Consider the following 18,811-nt stretch of genomic DNA (forward strand, 5'->3'; position numbering starts at 1 on the left):
CTTATTACACAGTTTTACTTAATTTTTAAATATAACAAAAATAATACTACAATTACAATCTTCACCATCTTTCTCCACCTTCCAATCCTCTTTGCACGGCAGCGATTTTTATCGAACTTGAGGTTAATACTGCTATGTGTGTGTGTGTTATGGGGAGAAAAGGGTGCTTTGTCCCTGAAAAAGTGCAAACACTACGCTACGTGGCTGATAGAAGAATATATCGTTCGCTGCTGAGGCGTCACTTACGGAACTCGAACTTAGCATTGCGGCCTTCAATCGGGCTGGATTTTTTTTTGTAAAGTTTCAAAGATATCTAAGTATATGAATCTTCAATAGTGTGTTTTAGACATACGCCTATTTCGGCACAGCGATATCTAATAATAAAATTCGGAAACATTATGGCCCAGGCCTGGCGTATCTCGCGTAAACTTCCAAATTACATGCTATAAAAGGCAAAGCTTAACTTAAATTTTTTTGATGATAGAATAACTTTTGCTCCTAAGTTTCAATATGCCAAAAAAGGCCAAAATATCAGTTTGTCACAAGATTCCTTATTGTGGACTTATAAGAGACATATACGGTGTCGCCAACTTTTTTTAGAATTAATATAATAATATTGAATGTTTCTGTAATTTAATATTTTTGCAGCACACGCGGTTAAAGCAATTCAATGGCGTTAATTATTACTGTATTTCGTTATTTAAGGCTAGCTAAGAACTACACTGTGACGTTATATAGCCTATAGCACTCCTGAGCATGTCGCTTTTAATTTAAAAAAATGTAAACCCAACAAGTAGTTCAAGAGATCTTAGCGTTTAAACAAACTAACAAATAAACTCTTCTGCTTAGTATATTAATATAGATTAGTATATTAACATATAGCATACTAAATATATGCTTAATTAAAGCTTTGAGTATTTTGATGTTTTTGTTAACTTATTTTATATCGCGAAGCATGTGGGTGACATTGAGAGCAGGTAAGTTGATGCAATCTTAGCTGCCAACGATATTGTATACATATTACCTAAGAACGACTTGTAGTAAATCGCAGATAAAGCTTAACAGCTCAAGCGACAACTCGTTCGAAACTGTAATAGTTTATTTTTAAACTACTTTGTTTAGTATTTTTTATATGAAAATGTTTTTACGATTGACAATTGTCTTAGGCTTAACGGCTGCCTGTTTAGGGTCTGTGGACGTCGGTAAGTTGTACTATTTACATATTTTTCTTAATTTAAATTGAACGGTTATCAATATTGTCTCCATTAAATAAAAAAATCTTAAAATATATCATTATAATTATTTTTTTCATTAGATACCAATATTTAAATCGTTTGATAATATTAGATTTCCATAAATAAGATTTTTTTAATAGATTTACTATTTACTAAATACCTACTTTTAATTCTTAATTTATTTTTTTGGGACAAATTTTACGACAAGAAAAGATGTAATTTTTACTAGTTTAATATATTGAGGTTAGTAGTGGCGCAGGAGCACAAGTGTGATTGTAAACGAGCCTGGATGTGGGTTCGAGGAATATTTATGTAGATTCCCTCTGCCTACCTTGCTGCATCCCTTGTTCTCTCTGCTTACAAGGCCAAGGAAATGAAGATATACATGTCGCGTATACAATCGCATGCTTGTGCCTCTACGCCCCGACTGGTATCGTAGTAGGTGGCTGCATTCAAATGTGAATTAAATCAGAAAAAATAATTAAGCCCATAATTTATTGATGTCAGTATTATATTAATAATTATTATTTATTTTTCAGAAAACTATTTGAAAGTTTGTCATAGGAACTCTCCCGACGTAAACGACTGTCTCGTGGAAGCTGTCCAAAGCGGTATTGCTGCTATGGCCGACGGTATACAAGAACTCGGTGTACCGCCAATTGATCCTTACTTACAAAAAGAACAACGTTTTGATTATAAGAATAACCAGGTAAGTAGGTTTTTATAAGTTAGAATGTGGACGGTCTCTAAGAAGCGCGGGTTCATATCTCGCGTCATATAATAGTTTAAGGTAGAGTGTATTTATCAATCGATGAAACTCAATCCAATCAATTTTTACATGGTGAGTATAATATTGTTAACAAAAAAATTTAGGAATGACCTATGAAATAAATAAAAAATAGATATAAATTATAAAGTTACTTTTTCATACATATTATTTAAAAATAATACTAAGTATATTTAGTAATTTAGTTGAATATTTAATTTAAAGAAATCCTTGTAATATAACATTGCATTCTCGCCTTATCACCCAGTTTGAGGTCACACGCGTTGAATACTAGAAAAAAGATATAGACATTGCCTCAAATTGTATCGAACCTATTGTACACCATAGTCAGACACTTACCGATATTTGGACTGCACCATGATGGTGTCGGTAACTAAGTAAAAGTCTTATATCTTGATTCATCTTTTATTTTATTTAAATCAATTGAAGTTTAAATTCATATTTTTATTTTGTTTTTCTCCAATGCAAATAGAAAGGTTTTATAAGTTTGACGTGTGTATATGTGTATCTGTGGCATGGCAGCCCCCAAAGGGAATAACCGATTTTGATCTAGTTAAAAAAATCCAAGCCAAACAAATATTGCAGACAGAATGTAGTCGGTGCATAATAAAATATATAAAAACGTACGTAGCTACTTGTGTAATGGTAATATGAGAAATAGAATATAATCTATTAAGCGTAGGTTCATGTATATAAATTATACAGTAGTAACAGTATAAGGTTGTAACGTGTGATGATTGACTTACATTCATATATATGTACACCTTTCATATACTATCAAGCTTCATTTTTCCTGTGACTTTACGCTCGTGGTCAAATGGGAATAGCCTAGAGATGCGTATGTCTTATGAGTCTCTCGAGTGACATCGAAGTGATTGCCGTGATGTAATATGGCTTTACGCCTCCCTCAGCAAATGGACATTATAAAGTCATTTTGTCAATTCGGAGTACTAGTTTCTAAGGTTAGAGCGTTCAATCAAACAAACTCATAAGCTTTATAATCTTAGTGTAGTGTAGTGTGATGATATTTAATATTATTGTTAACCATTCATATTTAAAATATGAACTCTCCACTTTAAATATTGTATTAGGATATAAGGAAAATTATGTGTTTTATTTGCAAATATTTCACAGCCTTGAAATATTGAATATAATATTTGTTGTACTATGTATATTAAGATTTTTGTAATGACCAATACAAGCGCAGGATAATTTATAATCTAACGAAACTTTTAACTTTCTGCCTAATTTTCAATATATTTCTTATAATAAATATAACTCATTTCCACTGGTTCTAATCACACCCACAGCCATTGTGTATTACGTTATATAGAATTACTAGCGGACGCGCGCAGCTTCGCTTACTTATTTAGGGGTGAATTCTAAGAAACCACGAAACATGTGTTCAATGAAATATTTTTAAGAGTCTAAATTTCAAATTTTATAATAATCGGTGGCATTTTTAAGATTTTTCCATACAAACTTTCAACCCCTTATTTGCACTCTTAGGGGAAGAATTCTAGAAAACTATGAAATAGGTATTCAATTAAATAATTAAAAAAATCTAAATTTCAAATTTTATAAATATCGGTGCTGATTTAAAAAAAATTCCATACAAACTTTCAACCCCTATTTCACCCCTTTAGGGTTAAAATTTTTCAAAATCCCTTCTTAGTGGATGTCCAGATTACGAAAGTAAACTTTTGTCCAAATTTGACGTTTCTACCATCAGCGGTTACGGCTGTGCGTGCGTCTTACCTCAGTCAGTGAGGACAAGTCCTTTTATATATATAGATAGATTATTAAATTTTTATTAACCTTTTTAAATTATATCTAATGATTATTACATAAAAAATTGTCATTCATTTGATAATTTGGCATCAATTACTAAGTTTATTAAGAGTGACTTAATTTATTTTTCAATGCCTGTGGAGGTAAACTAGTTAATAAATATATTATTATCACAAATTCTTATTGTTACAAATAATTTGAGTCAATTGTGAAATGTGTTGTTTCATATCCGGTAAGTTTTCCCGTTGGCTCGGACTCATTAATGCTATAGAATTAAAAATTCTCTTGTCATATCACTGATTATTAGTTAGGAAGCTACTTGATTTTTTTTATACTTTCAAAGACTTTTGTTGTATAAACTAAAAGCGACGGTTGTAGAATCAATCACTTAATACTTAAAATATAAAAAAAAAATAAAAATCAGCTTCACGCTGTATCCCGCACACAGCAGGGTAGGCAGAGGAAACCTAGTGTTAAGTTCCCCACTTTCCGCCGAATTCTGGAGGCATTGCGTGTTGAGTGGCGGAACTCATCGCCGCACGTTTCCTCGTTACCAGAGCGAAGAAACAGAAATATAAATTTAAATAAATATTTAATTTCTCCGAGTTGGGATCGAACCCACAACCGAGTGGCCTTAAAACTGACCTTGGAAAGTTGGAACTTTAAATATTTCATACCTAAATATGCATTTAGAGTGCATTGATTTCGTCTCTCAAAAAGTAATATTTTGAAGTTGAAAAGAAGAAGAATGAAATATATTAACACTAGATTCCGCCTAAATTTCAATTCGACTGGAATTTAAAACAATATTAATTTTATAAAATTAACAAGTACTTATACGTTACCAAGTGCAAAAAATTTATAGCACTCAATCTACAGTATTTTTTTAATAGTAATTTTTATAATTTGACGGATTTCTGGTGTCCATGTATAATTATTTCCGCTAATAATTAAAAGTTTAACTGCTTATATGAAAAAAATAATTGTTAGGTACTTATTAAAGTATACTTCATTCTTATGTACGAAACTTCTTACATTGATTTTTTTTTAATTACGTAATTCTTTTGTATAAATATAATTAAGTTTACTCAGGTAGTAAAAAAACCAAGGTTATTTTACCTTTTTATTCGTTATATAGCTAACTAGGAAAAATCATAAGCCATAAGTCAAGATATATTTTTCAATTACAGAATAAGTCAATATAATAACCACTTTTAACCTTAGAAATCTACCTTAGAAACCGTACCCTTGACTTGCGACTTGTACTCGAAGATATCATCTTTCAAATAGAGCAAACTGCATACGTTAAATATAATTGAGTAAATAAATTATGATCATTAAAAGAACGGCAACGTTTAAATTCTTGATAAAAATAGGTACTTACTAGAGGTTAGAGACAGAAGTTCCTGCAAACCTAGTGTTAAAACACTATCGTTTCTCACTTTCCGTCGAATTCTTGAGGAATTGGCGTGTTGATTGGCGGCACTCAAAGCCGCGCTTTGCCTCGCTACCAGAACGAGATGATGAAATTGAGGCCACCGTGGCGCAGCGGGCACAAGGCTGTGACGCTGATTTAATTTGCGTGAAGCTGATTTAAACGTAAATAAATATTTTACTTCCTCGATTGGGGATTTGGGGACGAACCCACAACCGTCGAGTTACAGTCACACCCTTGTGCCGCTACGCCACGATTGCCTCACGACGGCCTAGTTTTAGTTACCTCTATCTTTGAAATTAACATAATACATTTTTTTTACAGATACAAGCTAAGATGGTGGCCAGAGATATTCTCGTAAGTGGTTTGAAAAAAGCTACTGTTCGTGATGCAAGGTATCCCACAGAGAATATACTTACTAAGTGAACATTAAAATAATATTCACTTATATACATATTTTTATTAGTTTCTATATTTATATAATTATGTAAATTGAATGCAACCGTTGTATATTCTATGTAAAATAAACTTTAATTATTCGCCTATTTAGGTACATCTCTATTATTGCTTTATATATAAATAAAAGCTTTTATTTCTTTTAACGCTTTATAAAAATATATTTGCAACATTTTACAGTTTGATAAGGGATAATGATTATTTCAGACGCAGAAATATAAAATAATAGTCTGTTTATTTGTTAGATTGCGGGCTGACGAAGATAACTTTCACTTAGAAGTGGATATGTTTAGTCCTGGCATTCTAGTTACTGGTAAATACGAAGGTAGTGGTGGTTACAACTCTTTGAACATCTCTGCGCATGGAACATTCGTTACAAATATGAGTAAGTTGGACTTTACACGAAATTTCCTTATTACAACATAAATAGAGGCCAGTCACAAGAGTGCAATTGTAATTGCGTCACGATGTGGGTTCGATTCCCACTCGAGGAAATGAAATATTTAATATTATCATTTCCTTGCACTGGTAACGAGGCAACGACGCGGTGTTGAGTTCCCTACTCGACACACAACGCCTCCAAACACGCGTCCTCCAAAAATAATTAACACTAGAATAACTTTTTACTTTGTAACTTTTATAGCTGATCTTGTATACACTTGGAAATTGAGCGGAAAGCCAGAGATAATTAATGACGAAGAATTTATAAGAATTAAATCTTTCTACATGAGACCTGATGTTAGCAATATGCAAATTCGTCTCACTAACGAATCAGATGATAGCAAAAGCTTAAGTAAGTGTATAAAAAAAATATTTTTTATGAACACATTTTGTGCTATAGATATTTATTCTATTAAATACGTTTATTTATTGCAAACATTACAATTATTATCACCATTTTTTTTTAACAATATAACTAAACATGGTTAAGCTAGCAGTCAATAAGACACCTAATTTTATATTGCTTACTTACATAAATGTGAATCGACTATAATTTAATGATAATTAAATTGCTATTTTATTTAATTTTTCAGCTGATCTTGGAGTAAAAATTGTGAATGACAATTGGAGGCTGTTATATAAAGAATTGTTACCTATTGCCCAGGCGAATTGGAACAAAATTGGTACTAAAGTAGCCAACAAAGTGTTTCTGAAAGTGCCTTACCACAAATTATTCCCTGTTTAAAGATTTTCTTAAAATAAGTATAAATACAAAACACAAAAAACATATTACCTACGTAAATTGTAGACATGTTTGATTATTATCATTGTAGGTATTTTGGGAAATGAGTTAAAGCATTGTTTTGTTAAAAATATATATTATGTACCCTAGTCAATTTACAATAAAATTTGAAAAATTAATAAGATATTTCAATTTCATCCCTATAAATAAGTACATTTTGCTAAAAGTTATATATGAAGGTTTTTTATACACGACAACCTTACTAGTATATTCATTTTAGTTAAATTGTAAGCTCTTCATTTTTTTAGCTTCATGCAATTCCACATATAGCAGAATAAGGTACCCTAAAGGAGGAAACCTAATGTTATGACTTAGGACACACTGTCTTAAAATTCTACTCTAAAAATTGTAATACTACAGTAAAAGCCATAAAATAAATATAGACTCGATGTAATCGATTTACACAAACACAAAAACTTAACACAGTTTTTTAGAATAAAACACTAAAATATACTCTAAGCTTTATAATTAAAATAATAAATCGGACTGGAGAATTTATAATGTATAAAAATAAATGTTTTTTTTTTCATTCAAATACGAGTTAAGTTTTAAAAATATTGTGGTAGCGCTAAACCCTTGACATGACATGTTTTTGCCTTAAAAGGCGTCTTGTCATATGTAACCATAGATAATAAATACTATAGTCTATAATTATGTGTGTATTCAATATAGTATACTCTGTAGTTTTACGTCTTGTCTTTAATTTGTCAAATTGTTTAAACTATCATAAAAATGTGTATTTACATTTTACATGTATTCTTCGAATTATACTCAAAGTAGAAAAATATGTATATATGTGTTATGTGTTTTTAAGTAGATGTAATTTATGCATTTGGAAATGGCGTTAATACTAAGATATTTTATAGCTGGTTTAGTGAGATACTGGCTTATGCATACTGATTACTGGTATACGATAGCAAATAGAGTTGAAATAGCAACGCCGCTTAATTCCTGGAAGAGATTAATTGAGGGAATCTATTTGTACGATCATGGGATAAATCCTTACGAAGGAGATTCCTTTCATGAGTCTCCTATCATGCTTATCTTATTTTATTTTCTGTTAAAAAAAGTACCATTTTTGTTACCAGTATTATTTACTTGCGTAGATGTTCTTACTGCACATATACTTTACAAAACCTCAAAGGCATTTATTAATATATTTAAAGAAACTCAAGATAAGAACAAAGAAATATCTGAAGAATCAAAAACATTGATTTTAAATGAATGTCAGTTGAATGAAGTGCCAGATTATGTGTTATCAATTTATTTATTCAATCCATACTCAGTTTTAAATTGTGTTGGGATGACTAGCACAGTAATTCAAAATTTGTTACTAGCTATGTCTTTATGGGGAGCATCAAATGGAAAAAGAATACTTGGTTGTGTTTTTATTGCCCTTGCCACCCACCAAGCATTATACCCTATCCTGATGGTTGTACCAATGTCCATATTATTAGCAAATGTGAACAAGGGATGTAACAAATGTTCTTACATTAAAACACTTCTAGTTTTTGTGTTATGCTGGGGGTTTTTAATATACATATCTGCATATATTATGGAAGGTTCCTACAATTATATCTATAACACATATGGATTTATGTAAGTGAAAAGACACAATGTAGTAAATTTACAATTTTTATTAAATTTTTCTATATTTATAAGCATCCAACAGTAAATATAATGGATATATCAATCCTTACTCAAGAGAAGGAATTATTTTTATTTTCCACTTCAGGTAAAGATAATGTGTAGTTGAGTTCTGCTGTTCAATACATCCATGGAATTCTTGACACCAGATTTTCTGCCTATGTTGCTACATGTGGGATACAGCTCAAGTTCTATCCCACATATAGCAGGCACTTTCATAAATGATAAAAATTACATTATAATAGTTTTTCTTTTGTTACAGATTGACGGTGCCAGATTTAAAGCCAAACATTGGCCTATTTTGGTATTTCTTTACAGAAATGTTTGAACATTTCCGATTACTCTTTGTCTGTGCATTTCAAATAAATGCTTTAGCTCTTTATGTGGTGCCACTAACTCTGCGATTCCATAAAGAACCAATATTACTAGCTACTGTTTTAATTGCACTTTCTACAATATTCCGATCATATCCTTGTGTGGGTGATGTGGGGTTTTATTTAGCCCTCCTACCTATGTGGAAACATTTATTTTCATGTATGTATTTATTTTGTATATTATATTGTTTCTCATATACTTTATTGTACCATTTATTATTTCAGTGACTTACATATACAAATTGTTTATCTACAATTACAATTAGCATCTAATTGTATATACAATGGTTGTGGATTTGATTCCTACCTTACCCCCTGGGTAATTAATTATTTTTAGTTCTTCTTTCTGGTAACAAGAAATACCATAGTGCTGAATTCGTCCACTCAACTCACAATGTTGTGTAATAAATATAATATATAAATAGAAATAGGAAAGTTTCCCTTACCTGGCTATTTGTGGAGTAGGCAGAAAAAATATATGGATATATTTACAGACATTAATATTACTAAATTTGTTTTTATTTTCAGTTATGCAACAGAAGTTTATAGTGGGATGTGCTTTTATTATAACATCGGCTCTTGGACCAACTGTTTGGCATCTTTGGATATATTCTGGTTCGGCAAATGCTAATTTCTTCTTTGGTGTTACTTTGTCTTTTGCAACGGCACAAATATTCCTTATAACTGATCTTTTATTTGCATATATAAAAAGGGAATTCACTTTGAAACATGGATCATCACGTCAGATTGATGGAAAACCTGCTAAGTTAGTGTTAAGATAATTGAATTTTAGTGAAATGCAAATATCTTAACACTAATTATTAGTTAATTATTTAATAATTTTGTGTGTATAAATTATGTTTCTTTCTATAAAAAATAATGTAAAAGTATTTTTTATATATATGGAATTAATAATGTATATTTAAATTAAAGATGTTACTGTAGGATACTTTTAAAAATTTTGTAAGTTACTGGGTTGTATTTTGAAAAAAAAATCTATTCTATTCTAAAATTATTATTAAAATAATTTTACGAACTGTACATGTAAATATGTAATGAATTAAAACTGCTTAATTTAATTGCCTATGTTTAATATATTATATAACATGCATTTGCCTATATTTAATAACATGCATTTGTACTTTGTCATTTCAAGTAAATGTAGTGAATATTTTATTTTCATTTATATATGTGTAAGCTTTGTTATATACATATACCAAAGTAACAAAACAAAAAAACAAAAATGATTTTATTGGATTAAGAGTCAGTCTGTGTTGGGTTACATGAACAAATTAGTCATATGAAATGAAAGCACCAAAAACTAGCATTTCTTATTCCTTTGTAAAAAATTAACTATGCTAGATTTTGTGTATAATTTTAATAAATAAATAAATTGTTTATATTTTTTTATTTAATTACCTATTTTTCATAGCATGTACCTGTTAATCATTGAGCACTATCGCCCTACTTGCACAGTGAACCACTATCTTATCACCACTGATTGCAGAGTGTGTCGTACACACCCTAACGTGAAACAAGTTATTTTGATATTGTCATAATGTAACAATAATAATTTAAAGGATGAAGAAAATGCTTTTAGTAGTGTTATTATTTACAGTATTTACTTGTGAGTTTGTCAATGTTATGTTTTTTAAAATATAAGTTGTCAATTGAAATACAATCTGTGCGCTCAGTATAATTAAATAATTATTGAGTTGTTATATTTTTTGTTCACAGCAGTAAAAAAAGTCACTCTTTTTCAATATATTTTAGTTTTTTTCTCTGAACTAAGTATAAGTTAATATGAAATAAAAAGTGTACACTTTTATGGTTCACTTCTTTTGCACTCATGTTTATTATACATAAGTAAGTATACGACTTTTAACTATACCTACCCATATTTCTATTGCATATTTAGCCTCGGAAGAAGAAGTATTATCAAGCATACCGTCGCATCTTATAGAATGCTACCAAAACAGAGGTCCTACACTGACTGCTCCTCGAAGACTTGATGTATTTCTTTCGTTATTAAGACGACTGGAATTTGACTCCCGTCTCGACATGAGACTGTTAAGTACAGCTCTATTAAGGAGGTATTTTCTTATTTAAATTATGACTATATAATATAAGATAATATCATAGTTTATAACGTAATACACTTCTCTAAATTCTATTCACAGTGTTCGCCTCGATGGTATTGAAGAAGCAGCCAACTCCGTAGAATCAGAGTTCGTTTTGCCGTACAGAGCTTCTGCATTTCAATTTCATAGATATAAACTTTTAATGGAATTGTTTTTACCCAGCCAATCGAATATCTTGAATGTAGATGACGCCCTTAATAAAATAGAAAAATGTTTACTGCATAAAATGCTCAGCTCAACCGTCAGGCCTTGGGAGAGAGGCGATGAAAGTGTTGTTTGTCCTTTAACTATACAAAATCGTCAACTTATGGAGCAAAGTGCAAATAGGTAAGATTAACGGAATTAGCTATTTTGAAAAATACCATGCCATGTTTACTATATGAGCATAATAAGCCGCTCCCTGATCCCGATTGTATGGTTCCGATTCCAAATGACCTGTAAACAACTACAATATACCTACCTCCATGATTAATCATAAATAATTTGTTTTACTTTTAAACTGACCCAAGGGTCACATATTACTTAGACACCCAAAAGTAAAAAACATAACCAACCTATTAGGTCATGTACCTACATATCGAAGCTCAATATTTTACAGAGTGTATAGCAGATGTCCTATAGAAGACGGAGTGATTGAAACTGACTGGGGCACAATATCACCAGGACATCTCGTGGCAGCTTTAGCTTCCTCTTTGGAGGCTCAGAGAGTAAGCATTAGTGATATTTTAAATGCTAATATATTCAAAGAAGAAATATCACAAGCTTTGTTAGATTCAGCAATAGAGGACTGGCATACAAAAACTAAATCGTTTGACATTGATGAACAAGACATTGAGACTTCCGACATTAGTAATATATGGGTTGCGACATTAGCAGGTAACAATAACAACGCTTAAACGATTCAGTCATGATTTGTAATTGTAACAAGATTAAAAAAACATAATTGCAGATATACAATACATGACCGTAAATTACAGTTAGGTTTTTTTATAATTATACACTCGATTAAGAACTCCTTGAATTAAAAAAACTAAATCAAAATCGGTTCATCCTTTTGTGAACTAAGTACGATACCACATGTTAACACATACAGATACACCCAATACACAAACACATCCAACTAATAAGAACCCTCGTTTTCGTCGGATATTGCAAATAAAATAAATAAATAAAAATAAATGCCCTCATTTTAGGAGATTTAGCAGAAGTAATAGTAAATCAAGGACCAAGAGTTGGAGCGTCCTCGCAACGCATTTTAGTGGGGAGTAGTAACAGATGGAACGATACTCTTCTTCCACGCGATTATTATATATTTCCACCTAATGAAACCCTGCCCAATTGGCATTTTACTGACGCAGAAATTTTAGCTGGTATTGACGGTCAGTATTAAAATACAATTGTTTATTTTTGTATTTTTTTTATGTAGACATAATCAAGTACTTCAATAAGATTAATAGTCTAATACTACTTTATAAATTTTTTTATAGTATAATAATTTTTATATTCAAATTTAGACTGTAATGTTTTTTAATAAAAATTTTAGTTTGTTAAAAATATATGGTTACCACTTTTTCCAAATAACTATTTAAATATAACAATATTTTTTTCAGGACTTATATTAGCCAATTATTTACCAACATGGGTCGCGCAGAGACGAAGTTTGCGGTTATCACAAGTAATAGAGATGTACTATTCAAATGAAGGGGTCTCTTTTGAACCTACTGTCCGTGCATGTAACAGACACGCGTTATTCTCTCAAATAGTTAATAGTTCACAATTATCGATAGAAACTTCTAGATTCGCTCATATGCTATCTCTACAACAAATAACCGTTTATATTCCAAAGGAGGAAATGTTAAGGTTCACGGAGGCAGCGGTCACGGCATTTATGAATTATGTTCGTAAGTGGTTAATAAAATATTTATATTAAGTTATTATTAAGCTTTACCTGCGAATTTCCATAACGTTTAAAAATATTCTTTGGCATTTTCCTATGTACTTTTATATAGAAATCCAGTCTGGTCACATTCTAATTAAACAAAAAAGAAACGAGGATATGAAAAAAAACTAATGTTACGGAGTCTTACCTTCTTTCATTTTATTTTTACTTGTGATATTTTAGCAACGCTATTGAGACTGAACCATCGAGAATGCCGAGTCAGTTATAATTTTCCGGTAATAGATTTAATTGTAGCTACTGATGGAAGCTGGAAAGGATACGAAGTGGAGCAGTTTATGTCGTTAGTAGAAACAAATTATTATAATTTTGATATTTATCCATTATATTTAATATGGAATTAAAATTTTAGTAGGATATGAACATTCAGCTTCAATTGAGATATCTTTTATTTGAGACAATTGGACTTGTTAGTAAAGAGATACTTACAGGTTCAAATCCGAAAAAATTAAAAATTTATATACTTTTCTATTTATATGGGTATTCTTGGACCTGGTTATATTAGGATTCTTACATCATTATTTAAATGTGATTAATATGAAATTTCATAATTCTATAAAGTTGGATAGGTGGTGCTCTAGAAGTGGAGGCACAACGCAGTACCATAGGCTTACTGCATGGTAACACGGGCAGATGGATCGTCCCCCCTGCAAATAACCTAACATCATTGTTTACTACCATTTCAAATGCATCCATTGATTGTAAGTAGAAAGTATATCAAAAGTTAATTTAGCATTTTTTTTAATTTCATGCTTCTTTTGCTGCTTCATTTATACTTTTAGCATATAGTGGGCATATAGAGATAAATTAGTGGTTTGGCACTCCGGAATCTATTTACCGCTAAAATTAGGAACACAACATGATGACTGTAACTGAAATCCAACACTTCGTTTTGTCTTACTCCGTGTGCTCGTGCTCTGGGATGATTTCATCATTGTAATGTCCATTTATAGACTTTCCTATTTCCAAACAATGGGATAGGTATTATGGTATGGACAATGGACATGGTTTTGTAATTATAGATTAATTACTTTTTGTGTCAATCTTTTCATCATAATTATATTCAAATATTAGTTGTGCCTATATTAATTTATTCTAATTCTACGTCTGGTGTATTTATTAAAAAAATATAGGATAAAAATGTAGGAAGAATAATAGCGAATAAAATTATGATAGATCAAAAACTGAATAAGATATAAGGCTTGTTAATATCCACAACACCAAGAAATTATATAATATGTAACATAACTTCAGGGCCAAACCGTCTGAATCTGCCTAATGTGATATCAAGAATAATTCAGCATAGTCGAAACCAAACTTTAAAAGAGATACATAACAACAGTAGCGCTGGCCACAACACGGTGGTTCTTATCGTAAGTCCCACAGATCAACCCTCGGCAGATGAGCTAGAAAGGTCTAGAGTTCTAATGAACTCTCTGCGTAGTACTTTCTACGATATCTATTTTGCTTACACGGCACAGGACATGAGCAGCTTTCAGAATATCAATAATGCTTACCTTGATTATTCCGAATTATTTTTGACGGTGAGTGGTTTGACAATGTCTCCCAATTTTTAATCGACTTCTGTAAAAAAAGGAGGTTATCAATTCGATTGGTTTTTTTTTTGGATTGTAAAATATATATTTTAAGTGTTTTAGGTAAATTCAAAAACCGTTACGGATGTTATTAGTGCAGTGAACATGAATCTAGTAAAAAGTGTTATTCCATCTAGAATATTCGGTGCTCAATGCACAGTCAACGGCTCTGAGTTCCACCAGATGCCGTACGAGGACTTCGCGATACCGGGCCGAGAACAAGACTATCGTATTCATCCATATTACTTGAGAAAACAAGCATTAATACATATGCAAGTAAGTATATCTTTTTAGTTTTATGTACCTGTTCCGCGTATAGTGGAGTAAGCAGAGAGTATTTAGTTTTAAAATCTTTTTTTCTCCACATTATCTTCTATAATAAAACAATTTTGTACGTTACTGCCATCTGTGAGGCATGTTTGGAACTATAAATTTAATAGCCTTTTCAATTTACCGCTAGATGACGCTAGTTTCTAATTATTTTATATTCTCAATTAGCTTACATGTGTAAGTTTGAACTTACCATAAAAAACACCAATATGATTTTTTTAAGCATACAATTACCAGAATAAAGGAAGTAGGAAGGAGACAGCTATAATTACAATATTATTAGATCTCTTTTAACAAAAAATGTAGATACAATTATTATTTTATTTTTTATCTATCAATATTTTTAATTTAAAAAAATATAAAATATCATAGGACACTCGTGGCGCAAGAGCACAAGCACAAGCACACTGTAAACGCGACAGGTTATGGGTTAGATACCGTCGAGGAAATAAAATATTTATTATTTTAATTTCTTTTCTCTGGTGTCAAGACAAGGCGCGGCGTTGAAATCCGCCATAGAACACGCAACACCTTTAGAATTCATCTCCTCCATCTTGTCTAGAAAATTTTCAGAGTCACTATAGAAAGCTGAGAGTGAAACTGGGAATAAAAATAATCGTTATTTTATGTCCGTTTTAGTTCCGCAATGATGGCCAAGGACAAATACTAGTTTGCATGTGGCGTGGTGCTGAAATATCCCGTAGCTGCCAGACGTTGAATGAAAGGGAAACTTACATATTCAACCTCACGCAGCCGTGTCCTTCACCAGAATTTTGCCCGCCGGCTCACTTCGCTGTAACAGTATTGCAAACAAAAAATCTCTGTGCCCGTAAGATATATATAAATTTAAATTCAAAATAAATAAAATAAAAATATAAAAATGAGCAAAAGGACGAAACGGTCTCCACAAGGCCCCGGGGGGATTCGAACCCCCGATCTCCTGTTTACTAGACAGGCGCTTTAACCAACTAAGCCACGGCGCCGATGAATAAAATTGTGAAATTACCATATATATGCATAAATCTGATTAAATTACGAAATCAATACATTATATTAATTATAATTTTATATATACATACTACGTACGTAAATATTACAACTATTTTTATTTCAAAAATGTAAGCATCATTCCAGATCATCAAAAAAAGTACCAACACATAGAGAATTATTGAAATTACAATTTAACCATTTACCAACATATCACATACACCTATGTAGTAGGTACATACATATTCGTATACAACAACTTTCTCTCACTTTCAAGAAATGTTTTTATGAACAAATCTCATTGACACTTATGGCATTATTATGGCTCATATAGATTATAGTTCAGGTTATTTGCCTTCGATCGCAGATAGCGAGTGCCGCCTGCCTCACCAAGTGGGTTACTACCTGCAGCATTCTGGTTTGCGGTGCCTGCCGCTGCTAAGCACCGCGGCCGCGTCCACGCCGCTTTGGAAAGTGCATGTCGGACTTTCTCTCGTGATCTCATTCTTATATTCGTTTTATTAAAAGTACATCAATTTATATTGCAGTTTTATTTATTTATTGAAGATTTGGATTTTGTATATGAACTGTAAATACCAAATATGTACACTGTTTTTAGAAACTGATGTTATTTTGTTTGTTTAAATAAAAGTAAATTAGACGTATTGTATTTGTAGTTAAAGGTATTCTGATACTTTGCATTTTAAATAAATGTTAATATTAATAATTAAAAGAATATAGTTATCTTATACTTTTTTCTAAAACTTTTAAAAATACAAAACAATAGTGTACCCCTGGTGGGACTCGAACCCACAATCCCCGGCTTAGGAGGCCGATGCCTTATCCATTAGGCCACAGGGGCGGATGATACGAAGATGCAAATTATAATACAATAACAATTAATATTTTTATATCTTTATTATAACTATATTTTAATACACATTTATAATAACACAAATAAGGTACCGTAGTCACATGTAATTTTGTAAATCATATATCGATAGATCATTGAGACGCAAAATTTGTGATACATCATAATTTTTCTTCAAAAACAACGAATATTTAAATGAAAGACGAATGAAATTACAAATTAATTGAACATTAAACAATTTAAATGTGAAATTTATTAGAGAATATGTCAGATTGCCATCTAGTTTCCTCAAATATGATAAACTACCTGAATGGAAGTAGTAAGACATGTATGATCTGAAAAAGTTCCGCAACTAGATAATAGAGCGCGCTGATGTCAGTGTTAAGTGTAGAGTCATTTGTAAATTTAATTTTTATACTGTTTACAATGGTTATGTGCTTATTTATTTACTATAATAGAAAATATTACATATTTTTTAAATATATATCTATTACTCCCAGTATATATACAACTATTTCAAATATATTAACACAGACTCCGTGGCGCAACGGTAGCGCGTCTGACTCCAGATCAGAAGGTTGCGTGTTCAAATCACGTCGGGGTCAATTTGTCTCTTTGACTTTATTTTTTTTCATATTTTAAAGCAAAATATTTCCTCGAAAAAAATCCTTACTAATTACACAGTTCTCATTTTTTTAATTAGTATTAAAAAAATGAGAACTGCTTACTTTAGAATAACAAAAATCTATCAAATACCAAATACTAATGCAATATACAATAGTCGATAATATTAAAACAAAAAATATGACAGTTGTATATAAAATTATAATTATAATTTATAATTTATAAATTTTAATGGATCCGTAAGAACCTATTGATTTGTTATTGTGTTTATTTTCTTTTCATATTATGTTTATTTTATTAATATTCTTTACTTTACACACTTAAATATTCATATGTCAAGGATAGAAAAATAACTCATGACATTGTAAAACTGTGGTGTTTACCTATAATATACAATATATTGAATTATTTAGACATTTTCCTTTAATATGACGATAAGCATAAAATATCATATAGAATATCATATAGACATAGAAATCTAATTATTTAAATTAATTAAAATGTTCTCTAAGCAAGTGTGTTAACTGAAACTGGTACAAACTCCCGCAAATAATTTCCGCTTCAAGCCAGAAATTGACTGACCACAGAATTGAGTATCTACAAAGTACAAATTGTTAATACAAATTAGTGTTATTTTATGGACTGTTTGCACTTTAAATTAGTATTAGTAACGATATGGGGGGAATATGTATGTACTGATGTATGTCTGCGCATATAGACACACAAATGCATTTATGTATTGTGTACATGAGTATGTAGTTATGCTAAGAAATAATATTTTAGAAGAAGCTACAAGTTAAACATAAGTACTATAATCAGTTACAATAAATAATGTGCTGTATCGTTTGTTTTAATAAAGCAACTGAAATACCGCGAACGTCATGACATTATAAATTTACTGGATATTCATCATATATTAGTTAGCGTCCTACTCGAAACAGCAATTTAGTTTTAATTCCCTTGTCACTGAAACGCTATAAAGCTTATTATTCATTGAAATGTTTTTTATATATTGCCGTTTTAGTTACTGTACTTCGAGGTCGAGATGGTCAGGTGACTGGCATACGTGTCTGCTGGCGCCTTCGTAAACGAATCGCATTCTTGGAGCAACGCACACACGCAAATATGTTAGTGTGCTCTCCTGCATAGCAATACATAATTACGTGCATGTATATGAACACGCCTTCAAATGTTTGTGTGTGGGTGTTTGAATTGTGCATGGGTGTGTACTGGAGGTCGTGCTGTGATCTTAAGTGGAAAAATATTTTTTTTATCAGTTTTACACGTTTCTTTGTTTAACGCTTATGAAAACGCTTTTTTGATTGTAAACGTGATAAA

At 31.0% G+C, this 18,811-nt stretch overlaps 3 protein-coding genes and 3 non-coding genes across 6 annotated transcripts; 4 read left to right on the top strand and 2 right to left on the bottom strand.

Annotated features, from left to right (window-relative positions):
* Nucleotides 1-1,034: 1,034 nt before the first annotated feature.
* Nucleotides 1,035-7,066, top strand: LOC146535723 (circadian clock-controlled protein daywake-like). The gene is made up of 6 exons (XM_085190592.1): nt 1,035-1,202; nt 1,775-1,944; nt 5,573-5,643; nt 5,950-6,089; nt 6,348-6,497; nt 6,739-7,066. The coding sequence occupies exons 1-6, from the start codon at nt 1,133-1,135 to the stop codon at nt 6,888-6,890; spliced, it is 753 nt and encodes a 250-aa protein (XP_085046718.1). The 5' UTR covers nt 1,035-1,132; the 3' UTR covers nt 6,891-7,066.
* Nucleotides 7,067-7,603: 537 nt separating this feature from the next.
* Nucleotides 7,604-10,366, top strand: PIG-U (phosphatidylinositol glycan anchor biosynthesis class U). The gene is made up of 3 exons (XM_085190595.1): nt 7,604-8,546; nt 8,857-9,128; nt 9,497-10,366. The coding sequence occupies exons 1-3, from the start codon at nt 7,774-7,776 to the stop codon at nt 9,748-9,750; spliced, it is 1,299 nt and encodes a 432-aa protein (XP_085046721.1). The 5' UTR covers nt 7,604-7,773; the 3' UTR covers nt 9,751-10,366.
* Nucleotides 10,367-10,436: 70 nt separating this feature from the next.
* On the top strand, nt 10,437-16,518 carry LOC146535725 (uncharacterized). The gene is made up of 12 exons (XM_085190594.1): nt 10,437-10,595; nt 10,887-11,061; nt 11,149-11,436; nt 11,708-11,985; nt 12,303-12,488; nt 12,720-13,010; nt 13,232-13,349; nt 13,628-13,767; nt 14,321-14,610; nt 14,725-14,937; nt 15,631-15,820; nt 16,346-16,518. The coding sequence occupies exons 1-12, from the start codon at nt 10,550-10,552 to the stop codon at nt 16,501-16,503; spliced, it is 2,373 nt and encodes a 790-aa protein (XP_085046720.1). The 5' UTR covers nt 10,437-10,549; the 3' UTR covers nt 16,504-16,518.
* TRNAT-AGU (transfer RNA threonine (anticodon AGU)) lies at nt 15,901-15,974 on the bottom strand. The gene has a single exon. It is a non-coding gene; the product is annotated as a tRNA-Thr (tRNA).
* A 249-nt stretch (nt 16,519-16,767) lies between the features above and the next one.
* TRNAR-CCU (transfer RNA arginine (anticodon CCU)) lies at nt 16,768-16,840 on the bottom strand. The gene has a single exon. It is a non-coding gene; the product is annotated as a tRNA-Arg (tRNA).
* A 542-nt stretch (nt 16,841-17,382) lies between these two features.
* Nucleotides 17,383-17,454, top strand: TRNAW-CCA (transfer RNA tryptophan (anticodon CCA)). Its single transcript has one exon. It is a non-coding gene; the product is annotated as a tRNA-Trp (tRNA).
* The last annotated feature ends 1,357 nt before the right edge of the window (nt 17,455-18,811 follow it).

Source organism: Heliconius melpomene, chromosome 10 (assembly GCF_056956725.1).
Source record: "Heliconius melpomene rosina isolate 202511_hmr_F chromosome 10, ASM5695672v1, whole genome shotgun sequence".
Classification (NCBI taxonomy): domain Eukaryota; kingdom Metazoa; phylum Arthropoda; class Insecta; order Lepidoptera; family Nymphalidae; genus Heliconius; species Heliconius melpomene.

Excerpts from the sequence above, each read along its gene's own strand:
- PIG-U (XM_085190595.1), top strand. The coding sequence starts at position 7,774 with ATGCATTTGGAAATGGCGTTAATACTAAGATATTTTATAGCTGGTTTA. Across the intron at positions 8,547-8,856 it reads TATAACACATATGGATTTAT|ATTGACGGTGCCAGATTTAA; the intron begins GTAAGTGAAAAG and ends CTTTTGTTACAG. Across the intron at positions 9,129-9,496 it reads GTGGAAACATTTATTTTCAT|TTATGCAACAGAAGTTTATA; the intron begins GTATGTATTTAT and ends TTTTATTTTCAG.
- LOC146535725 (XM_085190594.1), top strand. The coding sequence starts at position 10,550 with ATGAAGAAAATGCTTTTAGTAGTGTTATTATTTACAGTATTTACTT. Across the intron at positions 11,986-12,302 it reads ATGGGTTGCGACATTAGCAG|GAGATTTAGCAGAAGTAATA; the intron begins GTAACAATAACA and ends CCCTCATTTTAG. Across the intron at positions 13,011-13,231 it reads GGCATTTATGAATTATGTTC|CAACGCTATTGAGACTGAAC; the intron begins GTAAGTGGTTAA and ends GTGATATTTTAG.
- LOC146535723 (XM_085190592.1), top strand. The coding sequence starts at position 1,133 with ATGAAAATGTTTTTACGATTGACAATTGTCTTAGGCTTAACGGCTGCC. Across the intron at positions 1,203-1,774 it reads TTTAGGGTCTGTGGACGTCG|AAAACTATTTGAAAGTTTGT; the intron begins GTAAGTTGTACT and ends TTTATTTTTCAG. Across the intron at positions 6,090-6,347 it reads AACATTCGTTACAAATATGA|CTGATCTTGTATACACTTGG; the intron begins GTAAGTTGGACT and ends TAACTTTTATAG.